This window comes from Trematomus bernacchii, unplaced genomic scaffold, assembly GCF_902827165.1.
Source record: "Trematomus bernacchii unplaced genomic scaffold, fTreBer1.1, whole genome shotgun sequence".
NCBI lineage: Eukaryota > Metazoa > Chordata > Actinopteri > Perciformes > Nototheniidae > Trematomus > Trematomus bernacchii.
The window spans coordinates 7184640-7206769 of NW_022987714.1; the positions used below are offsets into that span (position 1 = coordinate 7184640).

The 22130-nt window shown below is 39.8% G+C and overlaps 1 protein-coding gene across 2 annotated transcripts; it reads left to right on the forward strand.

Annotated features, from left to right (window-relative positions):
- Positions 1–869: 869 nt before the first annotated feature.
- On the forward strand, positions 870–11596 carry kras (v-Ki-ras2 Kirsten rat sarcoma viral oncogene homolog). 2 transcript variants are annotated; one of them, XM_034141222.1, is made up of 6 exons: positions 870–1132; positions 3370–3487; positions 4360–4538; positions 5079–5238; positions 6821–6945; positions 9165–11596. In XM_034141222.1, the coding sequence occupies exons 2-5, from the start codon at positions 3377–3379 to the stop codon at positions 6938–6940; spliced, it is 570 nt and encodes a 189-aa protein (XP_033997113.1). In that variant the 5' UTR covers positions 870–1132; positions 3370–3376; the 3' UTR covers positions 6941–6945; positions 9165–11596. The 2 variants fall into 2 exon arrangements, with proteins under 2 accessions (XP_033997113.1, XP_033997114.1); XM_034141223.1 differs by lacking the exon at positions 6821–6945.
- Positions 11597–22130: the final 10534 nt, after the last annotated feature.

A 22130-nucleotide genomic window follows, 5' to 3' on the forward strand; every position in this document is an offset into this window, starting at 1 on the left:
GAGAACTGCCAGACAATAAGTCAATAGTGACCTCTAGTGTGTCTGTTGTGTGAAGTAAAACAACAAAAACACAAGTAGAAAAGTGTTTCTTTTTATATATTTTGTAATGGCCTTTTATGCCGTACATTTTTTTGTATTATTGCAGCAGGCTATTCGTTTGAATGAATAGATCATAATATTATATTAATCTTACTGCGTCTTTTAAAAGAGCAATTCCCTCACATGCATTTTCGTCGTTAAATAACTAAATCAACCAAGTAAGTAAATGTGTATTAATCCATACTTTGGTCTCATCGTTCTTAATCGGGGTGAATTTTCTTTTTTTTCAACGAATGGTGCATGTTTTTATGCGTAAAGAGTGCGCAGGAGGCAGCCCAACGAACACTTTGGAAAACTGACAAGGGATTGCCAAATCATTTCCCTTGCCTGGGAATGACGTCCCTCCAGCACTATTCGGTTATATTTAGACCCTATATATAGTGGAGTCGCCCCCTAGGCTTTGTTGACTCTGCAGCAGGCAGCAGTAAGGGATCACGATACTGAAAGGAAACGTCCTGAAACTGACACCATGTGACCCACAGAGTTACAATATTATGTTTGATCATTCAATTATTAATGTGATGAAGTACTTCCAATGATATGAAATAAAAAAAACGATCTTAACATTTCAAATGATCCTAATAACGTGTGTATGAGGCTACGTTTGAAGGATCACTGTTTTTTTATAGCTAACATATAGTTTATTATAATAAAAACACCAATAGTATGTTGACAAAGGACAAAAGAGAGCGTATTGTTGGCCACATTGCGACACAGAACAGCGATATGCCCCAAACCGGTTGAAATCCCCAGCTATGCTTTCTGGGTAAAGTGCGCCCCGGTATCCGCCCATATTCGCTTTACGGAGGCCAACCTGAGCAGCTAGGCCGGACGCTGGATCAGATGGAAAGTTCAATCGATTAATTTGCCCACGTTTTTGCATGTTCCCACTTGCTTTTGATACGAGGTAGACCGACTTAAATGCGGGCGTTTCGGTGTGAAATAGGAAATGCAGAGATCGTGTGAAACGAGAGGATTATCAGCTTGATTTATTTGGTCGCTACTTCGGACGCGGAACTCCACTCGCTAAAAGGTAAAACAAATGGATACATTTTATAAATGTGTGTCACTTGCGGTTTGTTGCAACATTGTAACCACTAAATTATAAGATAAGTGAGTTTTCCCCACATATAACCACTGATCAATAGCATTATAATGGGGGGAAGAAATGTCGTTGTCAGTGCAAACTACGCCCAATTGTTAACCTAACGCCTGGCCCTGCAATGCAGACCTTTGGGCTAGCCTGTCAATGGCGGCTTCAGAATATGCACCCTTCCCCTTTGAATGAATAATAATGACTTTGTTCGGGCATATGGTGCAGACAATATAGCATTAACGAATTACAGTTAGTAAATTATATTAGTTTAGCTGAAAGGGGCTAGTTAGCTTTATTTAGAGGCTGTGGGCGAGCCCCAATGCTAAGCTAGCTATCAGCACAGCAGCCTGGTTATTTAAACACAGTGTTCAGAGGTTTTCACACAACCAATCTGGCAACCCCTGCGGGTACAGAGCACTGGATTTAAATCAAATTCCTGTGACTTATAAGCCTGCTGTGTGTGTTTTTGCCTGCTTGAACCCAGGGCTGGGGCTTTCGTTGAAAGGCCTGTTTAAACCTCGGCTAATTCACATTGGTGACAAACTGTTACGAATAGCCTACTATTCATTTAAATAGCTGCTTATCAGTGGTTAATTTCTCCCTACGTCCTCACTTTTTGGTAATTATTCTAGTGGAGTATTGTCTGAAAAATCGAGTTATTCATTGGTCATAGTGTTGTTGTCAGTGGTGTTGTAAATAAAAAGGTTGATGCCATCCAGATGCTGTAAACACGAGAATGAGTCAGGAATATCTTTCCATTTAAATCCCACAGCATCATAACTTTGTCAAATGTGAGGTAACACACGGAAACCTATTCAAGGTTAATGTTTTAACTCTACTACAACCCAAATGATTGTGAAAGGTTACTTATAACTGGGCCATAAATAAGCCGTACATACATACTTGTTTGTTGCTAAAAATACACATGTATTAGTTAGTCATTTAAAGCCACTTTCAGTGCCTAATAAGATGAATAGTCATAGTACTTTTACAGGCATGGAAAGCATGTGTCAGACAATTGTTGCTACAATGGTCTGTGACATTGTCAGTAGTCTTATCTCTTTAGGTAAAGATAAGACTGTTTATAATGGACAGAACAGCCTCTTTGTAATATTTGTAAACTATAGGCTGTGCTTGGTATAATATGTAACATGCAGTAAAGTATACCTTTTGTCGCTGCAAATACCTATCAAACAACATTCTCCTTTTTGTTTGTCTAGAAAAGGCAATGATATTCAGCTGAACTCCTCCCTGACTGCAGGCTGTGAGCAGTATGTACTGTAACTTCTGAAAAGGCCAGCCACCACTATTGATGGCTGCTGCTCAACAAAGCAGTCAGACAGCAGTCAGCCTCCCAGTGGCATGTCAATTTTGGAGCCTTAATGTAATATCATAGATTTTTGCCTGGGGTTCGTTTCTGTTGTGCTGCTGCTACTCATACAATTCCACTGATGTGTTGCTGGTATCAGACAATTATTACATGTACAGGGAGGCTGTTCTCGCTATCTTAATTTATTTCAGTATTAGGGATATAAAGCTTAATTGTTGTGCCTGAGAATCTCGTTAAACTTAGCTAAATGAATTTTGAAGTAGTGGTTTGTCAACATTTAACATACTTTTCAGGGTTGATGATAATTTAATATGAAAACTCTTCCTGAATTGAGTTGCAGTCTATGTTTTTAAATATCTTAATTTTCACATTTGTATCACATTGTAGTTTATTCCTCAGGCCTCTTGTTGAATACTAAAATCTGCATTTTACATATGAGGCAATATATAGATGATGGCATTGAAACACATTTTCCAGTGAATCAGCAGTTGTTTTTAAAGAATCGTTGAGTTTTTTTTTAGCAGTATAAGTTACTCATACATCAGTCGGCCAATCCTAAAGATGCACGTTTCCAGGCAAACTGACAGCTTGTCGGACAGAAATGAAGCTAATTTACAAAAAAGTTTTAAGCGCCAATTCAGTACTCCTAAAGAGTTTAACCATCCACAGAATCAGAATCAGAAATCCTTTATTAGTCAGCAGAAGAATATAACCTCTTAAGTGCAGACTGAGTAATTCACAGAGAGAAATGTCTTCTACTAACATGGTGCACCAGATGAATTGATGCTGTGCCAGATGACTGTGGAAATATGAATCTAATGTGCTTTTGTTTTTGTTCCTGCAGGTGAATCATGACAGAATATAAGCTGGTAGTGGTGGGAGCTGGTGGTGTTGGCAAGAGCGCACTTACCATTCAGCTCATCCAGAATCACTTTGTCGATGAATATGACCCCACCATTGAGGTAAATAAACCATTGTGTTCATGTACATAAAGTGTGAATGTGTTTGCAGTCAAGTTCACGATGGTCCATGTTTTTGTGTCTATTTGAGTATAGGGGCCGCAAAAGGAGACACGTTTAAGAAAGAAAAAAGACCTGCAGCAGGTTCTTCTGGTCTAAGTCTTAAAAAGACACCAAACTGGTTTTTAATAACTTTCCATGTGTGCCTGCCCATAGTTGGGCTCTGGGGGCCCAACTATGCTAAGTAAACCGTCTCATCATGACTTCTTTCAGGTTTTGATGTGCTGTTGCAGGTTTGATCTCCTCCATAGATTATTTGAATACAAGATAAACATCTGAAACTAAATCTGCTCACTGGATCAGACAGTAATTATTTGTAATGGATCAGATTCCGTGTGGCCATCAGTGTGATGAAAAGCTGGAGTGCTTTGTCACTATGAAAACCAAGACTTGTATTACTGTTGAACAATAGAGTGAATTGCAAAATCATTTCATACAATCCTGTCATGATAACATATATTAAGTTTATCCTAAAACTAAAGTGATTAAAGTACATATTTTATAAATATTTTTTCACTTTGCTGAACATTAAGTTTCAATATCTACATTTCTTTATCATGATGTTGTTATTCTTATCATTGAGCCATTATTTATATTTATAAGAAAGTATGTTGCAACTTGAAAAACCATGCTCCACTTCTATTACACAATATATCCTTAAACACACTTATCATAGCTTTAAGTATGAAGAAAATAAATAATCTCTAAATGATGACATGCACATTTTTTTAATCATATATTGATTAAGCCAATATTTAGACACCGTTCGGTTTATCCCATAATTCTTATCGCTCTCTGGCCTCTTCCTCCTGCAGGATTCCTACAGAAAGCAGGTGGTGATCGACGGAGAGACGTGTCTGCTGGACATCCTGGACACTGCAGGTCAGGAGGAGTACAGCGCCATGAGGGATCAGTACATGAGGACAGGGGAGGGCTTCCTCTGTGTATTTGCCATCAACAACACCAAGTCTTTTGAGGACATTCACCACTATAGGTGAGCTGAGAGACTGAAGGCAATGTGCCGGGGTTAAGTCCAACCAGGACCCTGTGCTGCATGTCATTCCCCTTTTCTCTACACGGAAACGCCTCAAAAAGTAACGATATTTTTGAAGATTTTGAATGTAAATGTTTGATTGGTATGTGTAACCCTTACCCTGCAACATCACCTCTTTGCACCATGTTACTCATGGCTGATAAGCCTTTAAATGCGATGTGACGTTTTGACAAGCACAGTTTGTGGGAAAAATCTAACTAATGAAGAGATTTTTGCACAATTTTCTTTTTGGGGACAATTTTCTTTATTGATATTTTTTGGCCACAACTTTGGAGTTGTATACTTTATAATATGATACACTTTGTGGATAAATTCCATATAAATGTCCTATATGTTGCAGCATTGCGCAAAAGCCAATAATATAACATATTCTTTCCACGATTATGTCCTTTTCTAGTTACTCTGAACAGATGCAAAGCCATTGGATTATCACCTTTTTAGATGAGAACATTGACTTTTCCTCTGTGTGTCAATGTCCAGAGAACAGATTAAGCGGGTGAAGGACTCCGAGGACGTCCCCATGGTGTTGGTGGGGAACAAGTGTGACCTCCCGTCCCGGACAGTGGACACCAAGCAGGCTCAGGATTTAGCACGCAGCTACGGCATTCCCTTTATTGAGACATCAGCCAAAACCAGACAGGTGAGCGTCCCGCTAAAGACAGCCACGCCCTCACGACTCAAACACTTTAACTTTTCAGTCCGCCACTTAACAGCTGGAGTATTCCTCTGCACATCTGGAGACTGAGTTCAATAATGATAAGTTAAATGTGGCCTCAGGAGAATTGGCTTGATGGACATATCAGTCCTATACATTTCACTTCAAATGTTCTTGTTCCAGAGAGATTAATCTCATAGTAATTTTGACAAGTGTCCTTGCACAGCTTGATGATCTTGGCACTTGCATCGTGAGAAAAGTTTAAGTGTTGAGTCATGTGGTGCTGTTGATTTGTGTCACATCTAATGGTCCTTTTTATAACGTTGCTTGGAAATGTCTCGGGCATTGTGCTGCGCATCGTTAAATCCTCTTTGGTTAATTGATTTTTTTATTTATGGGTGATAATGTAATCATTGCATGCTACTTTGTCACGGAAATATGAAATTATATCATAATTAGGGCCATCTGCAGAGGATCCTGCATTATAAATAATCAGCAATCAGTAAACGCGTGTCAAGGAGTCTGCATGAAAGGACAAACTGTCAGTAATTACTCAGGGGGGGGGTCTAATGATTCTGCTTACTGCTTACTGGTTACTGTGACTGGGTGTTGGAAGGTTTGCCGTGGAAGAGGTACATCAAATGGTGTGTGTTGTGAGCATGGCCTCAGGTGGCTGACTGGCTGACAGTGATCTGTAAACACAAACTTTCCTGGTCTCTCTGACCCGGGGTAATTCACGGCTCCTTCTGGTGCGGGGGAAATTAATGACACAATGATTCATTTCCTACAGCTCTGTTCATCTATTCCTACCTGAGTGTACCAATAATTCACTGTCCACATGGCGCTGCTGCTGCTGCTGGCGGCACAGCAACTGTCTCTTGCATTCAAAGCAGTGTTTGCCAAATTGCACTGATTTCCTCTTATTCCTCTGGGAAATCTCCCACCTACAGCATACTACACAATCAAAATATGCTCTTTATGCATGCGCTTCTCCTTTTTATATGAGGCAAGACTGTGATACTCCACCCTAACTGTTGAAGTGTGTCACTCACCCACTGAAGACATACACATTTTCTTTATTTTAAGTTAGTCTTTTATTTCAGATGGAATGGATTCCAACGTGAGAGGAATAAAACTCAAATGTATCCACTCCTATTTGTTCAGTATTTTCCAAACAACTCTGCCAAAACAGCTAAATACACTGCTTATGGCAGAGCTTCAATGAAGGCAAAACCTTCATTGCTGCCATTTCACAAAATAATAACCATAGGAGTTCTATCCATGTACTCGCACTTAATTGAGAGGAAGGACGCATAACATTTCCCAAGCATATAGGAGGAGGTGAGTGTTGTTAATTCACAAGTTAGGGTGGAGTATCAGGTTATCAGAATACCTTTATTCGTCCCACAGAGGGGACATTTACAATGTTTAGGCAGGACAGACATTGCAGGTAGACCCACCTAAAAAAAAAAATCTGCTTTGCTTCTTTGTATCTGTAACACATGCACCATACAGTATGTCCCCCTGTATTCCTCAACATTGAGGGAAGTTGTGTCTCATACTGCAGAGAGTGGAAGATGCCTTTTACAATCTGGTACGGGAGATCAGGCAGTACCGGCTCAATAAGCTCAGCAAGGAAGAAAAGACTCCGCGCTGTGTCAAGCTTAAAAAGTGTGTTGTGATGTGAAAGGGGTAAGTGTATGCAGCCGCGCGCCCACGAGCTCTGTGTGGATGTGTGTGTGTGTGTGTTGGTGGGGATTTTGGAGAAGGCAATGTGAGCGGACACACAGTGAGAGCTGGTGCTCAAAGCTAACCTGCTGGTTTCTACTGGGGCTGTGGTGGAGCTGTGACAGCAGGCTGAAACACGGGATGATTCCCCCTCTTCAATGTGTCTGTGTATCATGGCTGATCAAAATATATATTCACACTGGGTTTGTTGACTTGGGTCTGAGTGAGTTTGATGCCCCCCCCCCTCCCCTTTTATGCTAACCATGCTAGTCTGCTTTCACACTTTCTACTTTGGTTTTGCTCTGTGTGTACATATCCTAACTTATTTTTTTCATCAGGAACTAAACCTGGTTTCCACAAGGAACAATTGAGAATGTTATAGAAGCGGGCAGTGTCAGGAAAGCTACATTTAAAGCAATACAACCCATTTAAAAAAACAATCACATGCTTTTCTTACTCTACAGGAGCAAAGCACTAACATCTCCTTAAGTTGTTTATTTCTCTGCTCATACACCAGTGATATATTTCATATCTCCTCTTTTGTTGGTCAACATGCCACTGTTTCCTGTGGGAAAAGGATTGCGTTCTGACTGCACTCAAGCCATTCCTGAGTTGACAAATGTTAATCAGAGAAACCCCCCCCCCCCCCCGAGGTTGACTTTGTCTGCACTCCTCTTGTAAAAAAAGTGTTCATATTAAAACATTTCCTGGCAAACTAGTTTCGAATTTGAACCAAACAACCAGTGTGAAAGCATCCCATTCTGCTGAAATCAACAAAAACTGTGTTTATAGAGCTGGTGAGCCAATGTGTGATTAAAGGAGATTATGGTGAATCCTGGACCATATCAGTTGCTGAAATGTTTCCTATGAGGATGTGGTCCAAGGAACTGTCCGATACGATGTGAAAAAAAAAGTGTGTGTTTGTGGGTGAAAGTTTTTCTTGCGGTCACAAAAAGTCTTCTTTCTTTCCTTTCCTGCCGTCTTGTCACAACCTTTAATTGACCTCAGGCTCCTAACTCTGCAGCTCCTTGCAGAGTCATCATCACATGTATTCACTATACAAACTGTTCTGGTACTCACAGCCTTACCTCAGTGTGGCACCAACAGACGCTAGCTGCATTTACATGGAGCCTTTTCATTCACTAATAATCAGAATAAGAGCTCCGCCTGAATATAAAATCCTCATTTTGACACCTCATGCAGAATAAATTGACTACCTGAGGAAGTCCTGCCTCTCTTTATTTGTCGCTTATGAGTTTTCTACCGTTTTTCCCCATGAGTCTCTTCCCTCCCAGGGGAACAATCTTAGAATAGTTTATATTTATTAGTTTTAGTGAGATAAACAGAAGGCTGTTCAATAAATGTGCCAGTAGAATATCTTTGTGAAAATTCTTTTTTTCAGTACAAGCTGAGAACGGTAACCTAGCGCTGGATGAAGGTTCATTTTTTTTAAGTGTGTGCTTTAATGCTTGACAGACTGTACACAACCTATTGCAAATATAAAAAGGACAACTTGTTCGGTCATTTATTTTAGCACATATTTAAACGCACTGGAGGAGTGGTAAATTGGATTAATCACATTCAGTGAGAAAGAAATTGGCTCATGTAACCGCAGCTTCTGTCAGTGTTGTTGTCAGGGGGAACACTGCTGGCGTTGATTCTGAAATACATGACACTTCATTTGTTTATCTGTACGCTGTTCTTCTGTGTCGCGCAAAGGCTGAAATGATTTGGGAAATGTACCTGCACTTTACAGGTTACACTGATCTACACTTGATAGAAATGGAGTTCAAACTGATGTAAAGATGGAATTGACGTTATCCAAGATGATCCTTTTGACAATTTAAGTATATTTTCTTGTTTGGAATTGGAAAGAAAATCCCAAATAATACAATTAAACTGCCATAGATGTACAAATGGTATAAAAACAACTTACTGTGCATCACTTAAAGGCTACACATCAGTTTGATATTAATAGCAAGTGTGGATTGGTATTTTTTGGGTGTTCTAATTATTTAATAAAGTGGAATTACCCTTTAAATTTGGCCGCCTTTTAAAATACCACTTCTGAATCAAAAAACATTGTCAATTATTTTAAATGTTTTTCTAATATTTTTTTCTTCTTTTCATCTTTGTTTATGTCAATAACCTGTCACTCTAATTGTTTTTTGTTTTGTTCCCAGGGCGTTGATGATGCCTTTTACACATTAGTGCGAGAAATCCGGAAGCATAAGGAGAAGATGAGCAAGGAGGGCAAAAAGAAGAAAAAGAAGTCCAAGACAAAGTGTACACTTATGTGAATAATTGCCCCTTTTCAAGACAGACTAAAAAAAAAAAAACTATGTTGAACAGTTAAAGTAAAACATTTTGTACATTACACTAAATTATTAGCCTCTTTCTCAAAACCCACCATACTGAATACTAAACCTGACCCCTTTTTCCTGCCTTTCTATTATTTGCTACATGGACACCAATAAGCTTTATTTTCAGTTTAGTGCCAGTTGCCCACGTGTTGGTCTGACAGCCTGTTTGATTTTATAGGACGGTGTTGATTTGGGTTTCTTTTTTTTATATACATGCAAAGCTGTGAGCTAATTGCATCACAACGAATGGTTGACAAATTACTTATTACAAACTCAATGTTATTTCCCCACCCTTTGCTTAAAAGGTCATGGCCTGCAAACGTTCTGTAATGCCCTTTTTAAGTTTGGGATGCCAAAGAATTAACGTTCATCCCGTTTCCCGTTCAAAAAAATACCGATACAGATTTGAAGAAAGGACCAACATTCAGCCAGATGAGATCCAAATGTCCCAGCCACTGTGTCATTTCCCCATTTGTATTACCTCTAGGAATTACTTAGTTATGTCACTGATATAAGTATGCATGCAAACTCCTACTCTTCTCCGAATGTTTAACACCCTAATTAGCTATTAATTAATTTGCATTTTGTCGATGCTTTGTACTGTGTGGGAGTGATTTCTTGCCTACATTAATGTTTTTCTTTTTTTCTTTTTGCATGCATTGTGTCTCAGATGACATGGGTGTTGCAAACTGCCTCTGGTTTATACGTTTAATCAGATCCACCAATGAGGAACTCAACTTGACATCATACAGTCTTGTTTTGCAAGTTTATATAAAGTCCTCATTTACTTGCCTTTCTGAGAAAGAAATCAGCCATTTGGCTTGATTAATGACACATTTAGAGATCCATTTCCTCCTGTTTTGGGATAAGGAAACGGGACTAGCAGCCATGTTTCGAGTAATTTTATTTAGCAGGGATTCATGCCTCACTGGTCACACATTTCCTGCTTTTCTTTACTCTAAGGCTTGACAGCAGGATGTTTTTCTTTTATAATTTATCTTGACATTAATTGTTTTCTCTTTGTTACTGGAGAGTGAGTTAAAAAGTCCTCTTCTAAACATCCTCCTGATCAAGGTGTCTATATATACACAGCACAAGGAACCTTTTATCAGCTCATAAGATTATGTTTCTTAGGATTTACATTTGAGAATGTATGATTCTCCATTAGCTGGCCATAGAGGTCTCATGCCTTGCACATTTTCCGAGCTGTCGACTTGTTTGCCTGTGAATGGCTAGAAAGCAGATCTTAAAGCAGCTTTCAGGAAAGTTTCTCTTGGTGTGGAGTCACAAAGGTTATTAAACATTGTCTAAATGGATTTTCAGATTCTTCGTTTTCGCAGAGCTTCTGAAAAGAGTTTTTGGATTAATTTCATAAAGTGTTTCAATTGTTTGGATGACTGCCTTTCAACAGAAATGATTGTCCAGCAAAGTCATTTGTCATTTTCTCTCACAAAGCCTGTGTATCGTGGTGGTGTAACTGGAACTGATGTTTGTAAATGAGGCTATAATTGCCATACAATTGGTTTTTAGAGAAAATTGTAACAACCAAGTCCTTGTTTCTTTCCCAGGTCAACCCATATTTCCACCATATTAACAAGCTGTTCCCCGAAAGATTTTTTATTTGCCTTCTATGTTTCCATTAGGTGCTACATTTAGACGGTAGAGAGAGTCGAGACAACATTTACTTTGTCCCGTGTGTGCTCAAGAAAGGCACCAAACGCACTGTTGTTGACACAGGAAACCCAGTCATGATACATTTTGCTTTCAGGATTAATGAATTTTGACCCAGTTTATTATTACCTCCCTTTTTCCCCATGAAGTAGATAATAACTGTTAATACAATTTTAATCATGGAGCCCTCTTGTTAACAATGTTTCAAAAGTAGTTTTACTGAAATGTTCCTCTTCCTTTATTGCGTGCCAACAGCTGATTTCTGAAATGTATCATTTTTACCTGGATCATATTTTAACAACCTTTGTATAGTTGTGATACTGAAAGGTGCATATTTTGTAAATTGTGCTTCATTTCGTTGGTGTGTCTAAATGAATGTTGCTTTAATGGAGTTTGCCTCCACTCTGTGTATGTGATTAGTGTGACTGGATCCAGGTCTAGGGAAGTGAATGAATGACCACTTAACAACACACCTGTTGTTGGCAGTGTAGAGTGGTGATCTGATCTCAAATGAGTCTATTTTTTGCCATGAATCTCACCACTCCTATTTAATGTGTAATAAAGAACAAAGTAAAGAGGAACCTAACGTTGTCTTTCTTTCTACAATTGATTCTACATTTAGAGTTCAACAAGCCCTGCACATGTGTTTGCTCCAATCTTCTCCTTACGACCATGATAACAAATATATAAATATTTACAATAATGTTCAGTATTATAACATTTTGAACGCGTTATGTTACATTTTTCTCTGCTTTATGTCTGAACATCTTATCAGTGTTGCCCAGTAGGTGGCACTGTTCACTCATTTAAGCAGCTTTGACTCTTAAAGACATCTATGAAGGGGCTATTCTCCACCCTGACCACAGACTCAGGTTGGATTTAGCTTTTACAAGTCCAGTATATTTTTTCAAAATAAAGCAGAACTAAATGTGCTAATTTTAGAGAGAAAAGAAGTAGACTGGTTTCTGGGAAGAAATACTCCCATTGTTTCAAATGCACATGGAGTCACTTTTGGTGAGAAGAAATCGAGCATGCATTGTCAAGTTGATTATACTTAAGATTCAAGGCAAAAACATCAGTTCTTTTTCAAAACAGTTGAATTTATATAAGTGACTGATGGGCTTATTAAAGAACAAATAATGTGTTTATTACAAAAAAAGATAACAGACAAAAAATACTTCATGACCAAGATATTCAAAACTTTAATTACTCGATATTTTGTTAAAGCTAACATTTCCAAAGTAATAAGGCTCACCAGCCAATATGTCATACATGTTGTATCATTAAAATAAAGATGGGTTTAAAGGTGACTCAGTGGCATGCTACAGCTGAACAGTTTCAAATAAACATTTGAAAACCTGTCTATGTCTCTTAAGTTATGTAGAGACAATAGAACTTTAAAAAAAAAGCCCATTAGCCGGTACAAAGATAACCCTGGTATTATGGGAATATTTGTGTTGTGAAGCTCCCCACAGAAATTGAGCAACTTTAATTATATGCATCATTGCTTTATGTTATTATGTCCAAGCACCTTACCTTGTCCTCCAAAGCGTGTTTGCAGGTTCAACGTGAGGAAATGTTGAATGTTATTATGCTTACATGACACATGGTAAACTGCCATTTGGTTTGAAAATAAACAATATAAGCCATTTCAGCTCCAAAGCCATTAAATAACAACTGTAAGATACACATAAAATAAAACAGACGGATGCAGTAACCAGAGATATTGGGACTCGGCTTCATGACCCTGCTGCTTTGAGCACAGCTCTGAAATGGCTCCATCTTGGAATACAAGGGTCTATAATTACAAGAGCATATAGGATTATGGTGTGATTATTTTAAGGTTACTATAGATATTTTCTGCAACCTCAATCAACTCTTCACCTCAATTGACCTCAGCATGACTTTACAATGTAAGGGGAATTTTCAGATTTGGAATGGAGTGAGGTTGACAACCCTCTTAACCAAATAAGATTTATACAAGACAGTATTTGGTACATTAATGACAAGGATTTTAGAAGGCTAATTAAAAACATTCAGTATCTTATTTCAAACGCAGGGTTAGGGATTTCCCCTATGGAGTAAAACTTCATACAAAAATATCACATTTGTTGAAGATCTTTAATTTTCATATTAATGTGCAACTTTGTTTCCCCTCTATTTCCTGCATGTCAACAGATGTACAGCACGTTCTCTGGGCATTTTTAAAATTGTATTTCTGTATTATCATCTCTAATAGAAAATACTCAACGGTCAAATGATGACCCTTCTGTCAATCAAAGCAAGATCCAAGTTCGTTTAAATTCATCTTTGCTGTGAGTTACTTACGTTATATTATGAAAGTGTTTGTTTTCAACATACACATAGTTACATACCTGCAGCAGATACAGAAGATGATCAAAATGTTATAAACTGTCCTAAAGTGTTGTGAAACAGACAATATAACGTTTTCAAAACATCCAGTAATTCTGGTATTGTCCATTAAAACACTATTAGGGTCTGTACAAATCTGTATCATTACTGCTTCAACTTAAGCCAGCAAGCTACTCCCTCCTCTTTGTTTTCCTCATATGATTTATTTTAGCTTTAACTCTGAGGACAATTCACAGCAGGGACATCTGTGGGGTAGTTTAGCTGTGTGCTTGTTTGTAATGAGTAGGCTGATATTGAACACAACACAAACTGTTTATTACACAATGCAATCCAATCAACTAAACAATTAAGAAATGTATAATCCTTAGTTTGCCTGTACATTTAATATTTTAAGTGTAGCCTCTAAACAACGCTGCTGACTGCATTTGAACGTTACTCCCACCAGTGTGTCATTTGAAACCATTTCAACAAATAGACAACAACATTAAAAAACACTTTTGTCAACTTTTGTTTTTGGTATCATACACACGCTTGGTGTTTTAGAGGTCAAACTGCATCTACTGTACACAGTTTCATACAAAGTCTCTGCCTTCAAGCACTTCTTTTCTGCCACAGTGACAGAGGATGTCTTCTGGCTTCAACGTGCAGCAGCATCGTGTGCTGGAGGATGCGCTTGTTTTGTCACATTCTGTGAAAGGGAATGTCATGTAGCATCAAATATGAGATATTTTCCCTTGCAGATTTCCAAGAAATAAATGCCAGCTAGATCATGACTAGAGACAGTATACAAGCTTCTAAAGGACAGGCCTGTGTATGTGTCATATGCAGGTAGGGCTGGGATAATTGGCTACAAAACAATGCTTGGTGTAGCAGCAACCTGTATAGCTGATGGCTGTTTTTGTTTAGTTTTAAGCTGGCAAGCTGATGATCATTAATACATATTTTTTAAGTTGTTAGCCAATTATACATAACACATGCATGTGTTATTGGTTGTTTTGTCCTAAAAGCCACCTGAATATTGTTCCCTCCATAATTATACACTGAAAATGCAGAATGGCCTGTTTTGAATGAGGTTAAGTTGTTTCCAAACTGTTGCTGTGAACAATAAACTATGTTAACATATTGTGACAAGCTCTATTACTCTTTCTTCTTAAACAATGGGGATACGGTGCCTGCCACATAGCAGCCAAGAGTGAAAAAGAGAGGAGATCTAATGAATTATGCAGAGAGAGCTTTCTCTCAGCCTGACAGTCTGAAACCAGCCTGGAGAAAATTGTAAGAGAAGTGCGAGTCAGTGCAGCCATCACAAATCCCTCTCCCTCTCCCCCCAGGGACTGGCGAGGCCAAGGCCTGTCAGTCAAGTGCCCCATCCCTAAACTGTAATCTGGGGACAGCGCTGAGAAGCCTGCAGGTCTGATAAAGCGCTGAAAAGATGCCCCAGAAACCAATCCAGGAGGTATGCAGGCTCCTGTCAGGGTGAAGCGCGGGTTGGGAAGACACACAGCAAATGTTCCCTAAATTGCAAACAACAAGCCTCAGACTGGTTGCACGCAGAAACCACACAACACATGCTGGAAAAATCCATCTGCCTGCTTGGTCTGTGCACACTTCATGGAGCGAGCTCAATCACAATCACCAGCTCTGAGAAACGTGTGCAGAGGGGTGAATTCACAATCATCTGACTGCCTGACCTCTGCCTTGTTAGTGCACGGAGCGAGAGAATTTCCTCTTTATTTTAATGAAGCATGGCTTTTCTGGCTGGCAGGCAGCTGACGGTGGGGCAGCGAGAGCGTAGTGCGGTAATGAGAGGCCATAAGGTTCAGGTGTCTTCAAACCGCAGCACATACAAGAGACTTAATACAGACGTGTTTCCACCAGCCCTGGAGGAAACGGAGAGCCGGATGAATATTCATGTAGTGGTTGATGAATTGTGTTCCCTACAGCATCGTGCCACTTTGAAAGCCCTCATGCTGCTTCTTTTATCACAGGAGGTCCTTGCCACTGAACCTCACGGGCCACAACACGGCGCCCCAGCATCCAACTACCAATTATCATCTGCGATCATTAACTTGTTATGTTGACACAAACACTGCAATTCCAGATGCCCTTCTTTATTCAAATGGCCCTATTCATGAGGAGTGGCTGACTGAGTTGATTGGATTTTTTTTCTAGCAGGGCTCGCAATCATTCAACAAGTGATGTTTCGACACAAAATTAATGAACAGCGTGCAGCGCTTTGAACTGTGCACACTGTTTTTTGAGACGGATAAACAGGCTTTATAATGTAATTCATAGTATGCATCGGTAGAGATTGATACAGTAATGGCATGCTGGTGAATGTTTCTGCTTTGTTCCATTCAGACAGCAATCACCTCATAATGATGGTAAGTCAACAGGCGGAGAGATAAAGAGATGGAGGGACGGAGTGGGGTGGCAGGGTGGAGGGCCTGGGGATTGAGCAGCGTCATGTTCAGCAGCCCCAGACGGGTGATTCATACCAGCCTCATCACTGGCAGCAGACAGGACATCCAGGCCTTTATTACCTCCATCCATCACCATCACTTCATCAATCTGAGCTCCTGTGAGCCAGCTCTCCAACCAGTCCCCAAACACCCATCCCAACGTGCTGCCGGACAGAGATTTACACCCACGCACTAACACCCTCCCTTGCTTTATATATTAACACACACACACACACACACACACACACACACACACACACACACACACACACACACACACACACACACACACACACACACACACACACACACACACACACACACACACACACACACACACACACACACACACACACACACACACACACACACACACACACACACACACACACACACACAAGGAATGAGATAGAAAAAGAGTGTGTAAAGGCCATTCTGCAACCAGACATGGTGTGAAGCTGCTCCCCTAAGGGCCTCTGGCTGACAGGCTATCCTGCATTCTGAAAGCCACTTACACTTCAGCCACATCATACCACCTGCTGCTGCTGACCAATGTGTCAGGAGGCCATATCATGATGAATACACTAAGCTGTGGGAGAAATCATCTAATCATTCCCATTGCTCTCCCTATTAAAAAAAAGACAAACTTTACTAGTTATAGATACATGGATACATGGATTCATAAATACATACATATGGATACATATATACACACACACACACACACACACACACACACACACACACACACACACACACACACACACACACACACACACACACACACACACACACACACACACACACACACACACACAGGTTCTTATCGTCTCAAACAACACTTGGAAAAAGTCGCCCACTCAACCAGTATGTCTCAGTATTGTATGTAATAAAAGAGTCATGGTATAGAGTGTAATAAAAAGTCATATTATAATACATCAGGAACATTTTATTAAAAAAGCATTGTGTAGTATGTCATAAAAATGACGAAAGTGATAGCATGACATATTGAGCCTTAATATATGCCATTAATAAGTTATACAAATCTAAGTGTAGTGCGCCATACAAATGTATTTTACACAAAGTACTCTTTAATATACCTTCCTTTTTTACAAGCTTTGAACAACAGGTGATTCTGTGTGTAATTGAAGCCTCGACAAATGAACCTTTTTGCAAACCAATTTGAACCATGACAGTTACATTGTGAGATGACAAAACATGGAACGAAAGTGGAAAGATGTTAAGCGCTTTGCATACCTAAGGCAAACTCTATGAGGGTTAATCACTTTGAGCCTAGAGCCTTGATTAATACACATTTGATGCTAGTGGGTATCTATGCCAGAAGCCCAATGTAAATGGGACTGAATCAACTATACCGTTCCTATGTTCATTGTAATCAAGCTGTTGTTAACAATAATCACAATATAGAACATCACCAGTCTTATACTACTGTATGTATTCATGGTATGTTGTCCTGTCTGTAGAGAATGTAGAAGGTGCACAATACAGGAAGGCTGCATTTCATTGAATCCATTGTAATGCAGCATGCTTCAGAAATGCCCAAAGAATTGAACCAGACAGCTCTTGCAGCCTCAAAATAAATGTAACTTTATATGCTTCAGTATTTACGATGTATTATCTGTTGAGTTTCAGTAAATTATACCCATGCACGTGACAATGGGTCCACCTGCTGCATACACACAGAGCACAGTATCAGTGATTACTATAAATAAGCCATTGTTAAAAAGATAAAACTCCAAATTGTTCTTGAGAAAAACGTTTTGCTCTCTGTTTATATGATTAAATTGGTGCATGATTAATGGTTTGCTCTAATTTATTCATAAACATCTTCCCAGTATGCAGTTTTTTCTGTTTGCAGTCTGCAAAACGTTTTCAGTTAAATAAATCATTGTTTCAAATAATTGTTTTAAGCTTTTGTTTGAGAAATGCATTCTCCATGAGGCCATGTTCAGGTTGTGAAGGGGATTTAGAGGAGATAAAGAAAACCAATCACTTTCAGACATCGCGTCATATTGATTTATGGCTGCTATTATATACTCCTTTACCTGTTCCATACGTACACAGACCTTTTCCATAGCATGGGTCACACAGGGTGTCATTAGAGAGTATGAATATAGCCAACTTGGGTGAGATAAATCAATAGTCTCTTCAGAGAAAAATGTCTCTCTCTTTCTTATAATATATTGATTTAGGCACCACATAGTGTTCCACCAGTGGCTTTAATTCATCTAAAGCTAAGCGTGTTCCCTTTTGTGAGATCCAGTTCTTGGAAAAAAAAGCATTGTGGCTTTTGAGAAGCACCATTTCTCAGAGATGTTTACTTGCCTGCATTATCTTAGTGATGACAGAGGGAGGGAGATGGGAGACACTTTTAACGTAAGTGTCCACCAGCGTGGGGATGGTTGGGTAATGGCGGTTTCCGTGGCGACAAAGCGAACAGCAAATACGCTAAGAGAGAGAGAGACCCATTTTGTGCTTCGGTGGCACAACTTGGGAGTCTGTTTTTACAAATACCTTCTTCAGTGCTTTATTGAGATGCATTCAGTGTGTTTTGTTCACAGCCTGTTAGCAAGTTTGTGTGGATTCTACATTCACACCCTCACACGGAGATATAAATAGGCAAGGCAGAATACAGGGGAAACTGAATAATAATTTGTTTTACTGGCAGCTATTCAAATGTTCAGTCTGTCACACTAGCGTTATGCAAAACAAGCAGAACGCAGAGTTTGATAGCACATATTCGGTGTGCACAGCAATAAATTCAATCTGCAACTTGTTACTGATGAGATTTATTGTAGGGTATATATCTGAGATCATTGTACAAATTGTATCAATTCATCACCTCTGCTTCTTTTCTTTGCTCACTGGCTCTTCTGATTTGTGTTGCAAACGAGAAATAAAATGTGTGTGTGTAGATTTGGTGTCTTTTCAATTAACTATGTCTTAGGGCACCTACAGTATATGTGTGTGTGTATGTGTGTCAGCGTTATCTCTTCCTCATTCAAGTCATGTCACAGGCCAGACACCATTGTCAGGAGAGGCTTTCATCCGCTGACTTCAGATGTGCCTGTCATCCAGTCCAATTATACAGAAAGAAATAGGTATTGTTACACTCCGGGGATTGATTCAAGACAAAATAGAAAAAGTGAAGAGAAGACTACACAGTCATCTATGGCCATGTGCCACCTGCTTGGAGTCACACACACACTGCTGCTCGCACACAGATGTGAAATCACATGGCCGAGCAACTTCAATATCTCCGTGATAACAAATCCTTACGATGTAACACGGCCCCGCTAAAGTGTGTGGCAGGTAGGTTACAGTCATTTGAAATGGTGAGAGATGGAGTGCTGCACCTCCGCCTCACTGTCAGGCTGATAGAGCGGCTTTTTATGGAGATAACTCCAGGCTGATGGAGCAGCTGAGCAACACTGGGCTTAAGACGACTTCAACCTGCTGCCGAGAGAAGTCCAGAGCCACTCGAGCGTCACACAGCACCGCTGACACACACAGTCCAGTTTCACTGCTTTCAGAATTTTCCTTTCTGCTCTTTGGGCTGTTCTCTTTCTCTCACAAAAAAAGGTCAAGAACCACCACTTACCTTCAACCACTCATGGGGAAAAGCTCCAATTTATTTAATACCATCCTGCCATCGCACTCAGATAAGTCTTTTCAGATCAGTTTTGCTGCATGTGATTCATTCAAAAACTGCAATTGTGTTAACACAACACAAGTTTTTCAGCTGCTCTTTTAGGCCCTGTTTTCTTTGTGCTGCATTATTGGGTTGGAGTAAGGGAAACATCATTTCAGCCTTTCTTAGAGGCTCCATTTAGCTCATCCTTCATTTCATTAAGTTTGTCATGGTGTATCCTTGTATATAAACAAGAGTTGTGACACCTCAAGATGGCAGACGTCTCAGTTTAGACAATCCCCTTATGTGTAGTCGACCCTGCGTCTCAGCCCAGCCTCCAGTGTCCTTGCTCCTGATACTGACTCACTGATGTGGAACGCTGTTGTCTGAGATGCTGGAGGGCATGGGGAGAAGGGATTTGCTCGTCGGCTAAGTATTTTCTCTGTGTCGATTCCTACAGGGCCACAGGAAGAGATTTAAACTCTTATAGACACTGTATATACACTCTCATATGAGCACACACACATTAAACACACCTGTTTTCCTGCCATCCATCTCCTAAATCCACCCAGGTTGTTGTGAAAGTGATAAATTCAGCAATTTAATATCCATAATTAATAATTCATTACACACAGCGCGCCACAGATTTAGATTAGGTAGTATTTTATCGAGGTAATAGTTTTACCCCTGAAGGTCATTCTGAATGTTTTTCATTATTGCTTCCTGAGTTTAGGCTTTATACAGCTGTGCAACAATTTAGAGATAAAGTGAGTCAATTACATTATTTGGCAGAATTTAAGGGTCAAAGTAGGAGATTTTACAGACATTGTTTTCTTTCAACAATTGATTTTAAAATCCATATCTAACCAACATCAGTATCATTTTTAAAGGTGATGCAATCTGTGAAAAGGTAACCTTACCCAATATTCAACTCTGGGCTATTTTCACCAGGTGGATAAGAAAGAAAAAGGTTTTAATACAAATATTTATGTATTAAGTATTTTTTCAACAGAATTGTTCAAACCTTCAACAGTTCTCAACATGTGTGAAGTATATTTTCAGATACTCTGGCAGCCCCCACATTTGCATTACTCCCAGTGTTTACTCCAATTAAAAACTCTCACAAACTGAAGAAAGAACTTGTGACAAAAGTTACTACGCTCTACAGTTTTAGCAACAACAGATTTATTTTCGGTGAGCTGCTGCAGCGCCATTAGTCAAAGACTCAAACAGCTTACTGCTGACGGCCAATGAAAAGTGAACAGAGGAGGCTTTCCCTGATGCAGGAAACTGGCTGTGTGGATTTCTTTTTCCCTTTTTCGCTTTCCTTTTATAATGAATAAATGTAAGTGAACCAAGTTATCTCGCTGGCATCCCCCCCCTCTCTCCCTCCCTACGCCTGTCTTTTTCTCTCTGTGTGTCTCTGAAATACACACATACTCTCTTGCACAGAGGAGGGAAAGTGTCACTATGGAAACAAGGAGGCGAGATTCTAAAAGCTACCTCTTGAGACGAGAGTTAAGACAACAAAAAGGAGTCCACAGTGTGAGTGGCAGAAAAGCAGCAAAATACATGGCATATATACTTCTCCTCCATGTTCTGCCACCCTGCATGTCTTTATCAAACAGCTGTGTTGGCCCCACATCAATATTTAGTTTCTTTATCAGACTGTGTGCATCTGTGTATGGGCAGACATGTATGTGCATCTAAAACACGCTGCTGTGTTTGTGTGAAAGGACGGAAGCTATTGTGCTGTGTCTACATTTAAATGCATGAGCTTGTGTGGGTCTGGGTGTAATATGCACCACACATTTCTTTAATAGAGCTAATCCATTTTAATCCCACCTGCCACTGTTACCTTACAATGATGAATGTAAGCCTAAATGAGTTGAGACGCAGAGAAATGCCCGCGAGACACAGAGGAGGAGGCTCGGAGGTAGATGTAAGTCTCAATATGTGCATGTGTGTTTGTGGGTGTGTGAACTTGAGTGTGTGTGTGTGTGTGTGTGTAAGATTGTGCATTTATTAAGGTTTTCTGCAGCAGGTGAAACAGGTTTTCCCTCGCTGCTCTGTCCAAGGCTATTTCCTCTGGGTCTGCAGGGTCACTGCTGTCCTTAGTAATGTCTCCTTCTGCTGTAATCAGCACCATGGACAGCAACAACGATCTCCACCACCGCAGGCACCACAGCAGGCATCCATCTCAATAGAGGCTTCCTCTGCCTAGCACCTTACCTTTTTTTCATTCCTGCAGATCTAAGAGAATTGGATAGGTGAAAGCCGGCTGCCCATTAGGCTTCAGTCTTGATATACTCCTCCAATCCTTGATCTTTAACGGGGATGGAGAGGAAATGCAGGGAGAATATGGAAGAGGGGGAACTAATTGTGAAAGACCTGCAGGCAACCACATCTATTAATAACACCTCTAATGGAGAACTCCTCGTGGATACGTTTCCTGTGGGATGACAGATTCACATGCTTTCTTAAAACACAGCACAAGTCCAGGCATCTGTGATTAGTAAAGCCTTATTTACCACTTGTTACTGTTTATTACAGAGCCACAGTTTTAGTGCCAGCAGCTCTCACGTGTGTTGGCTTTGAAAAATAGAAGCAATATGTGGAAGCAAATGA

Excerpts from the sequence above, each read along its gene's own strand:
- kras (XM_034141222.1), top strand. The coding sequence starts at position 3,377 with ATGACAGAATATAAGCTGGTAGTGGTGGGAGCTGGTGGTGTTGGCAAG. Across the intron at positions 3,488-4,359 it reads AATATGACCCCACCATTGAG|GATTCCTACAGAAAGCAGGT; the intron begins GTAAATAAACCA and ends TTCCTCCTGCAG. Across the intron at positions 5,239-6,820 it reads CATCAGCCAAAACCAGACAG|AGAGTGGAAGATGCCTTTTA; the intron begins GTGAGCGTCCCG and ends CTCATACTGCAG.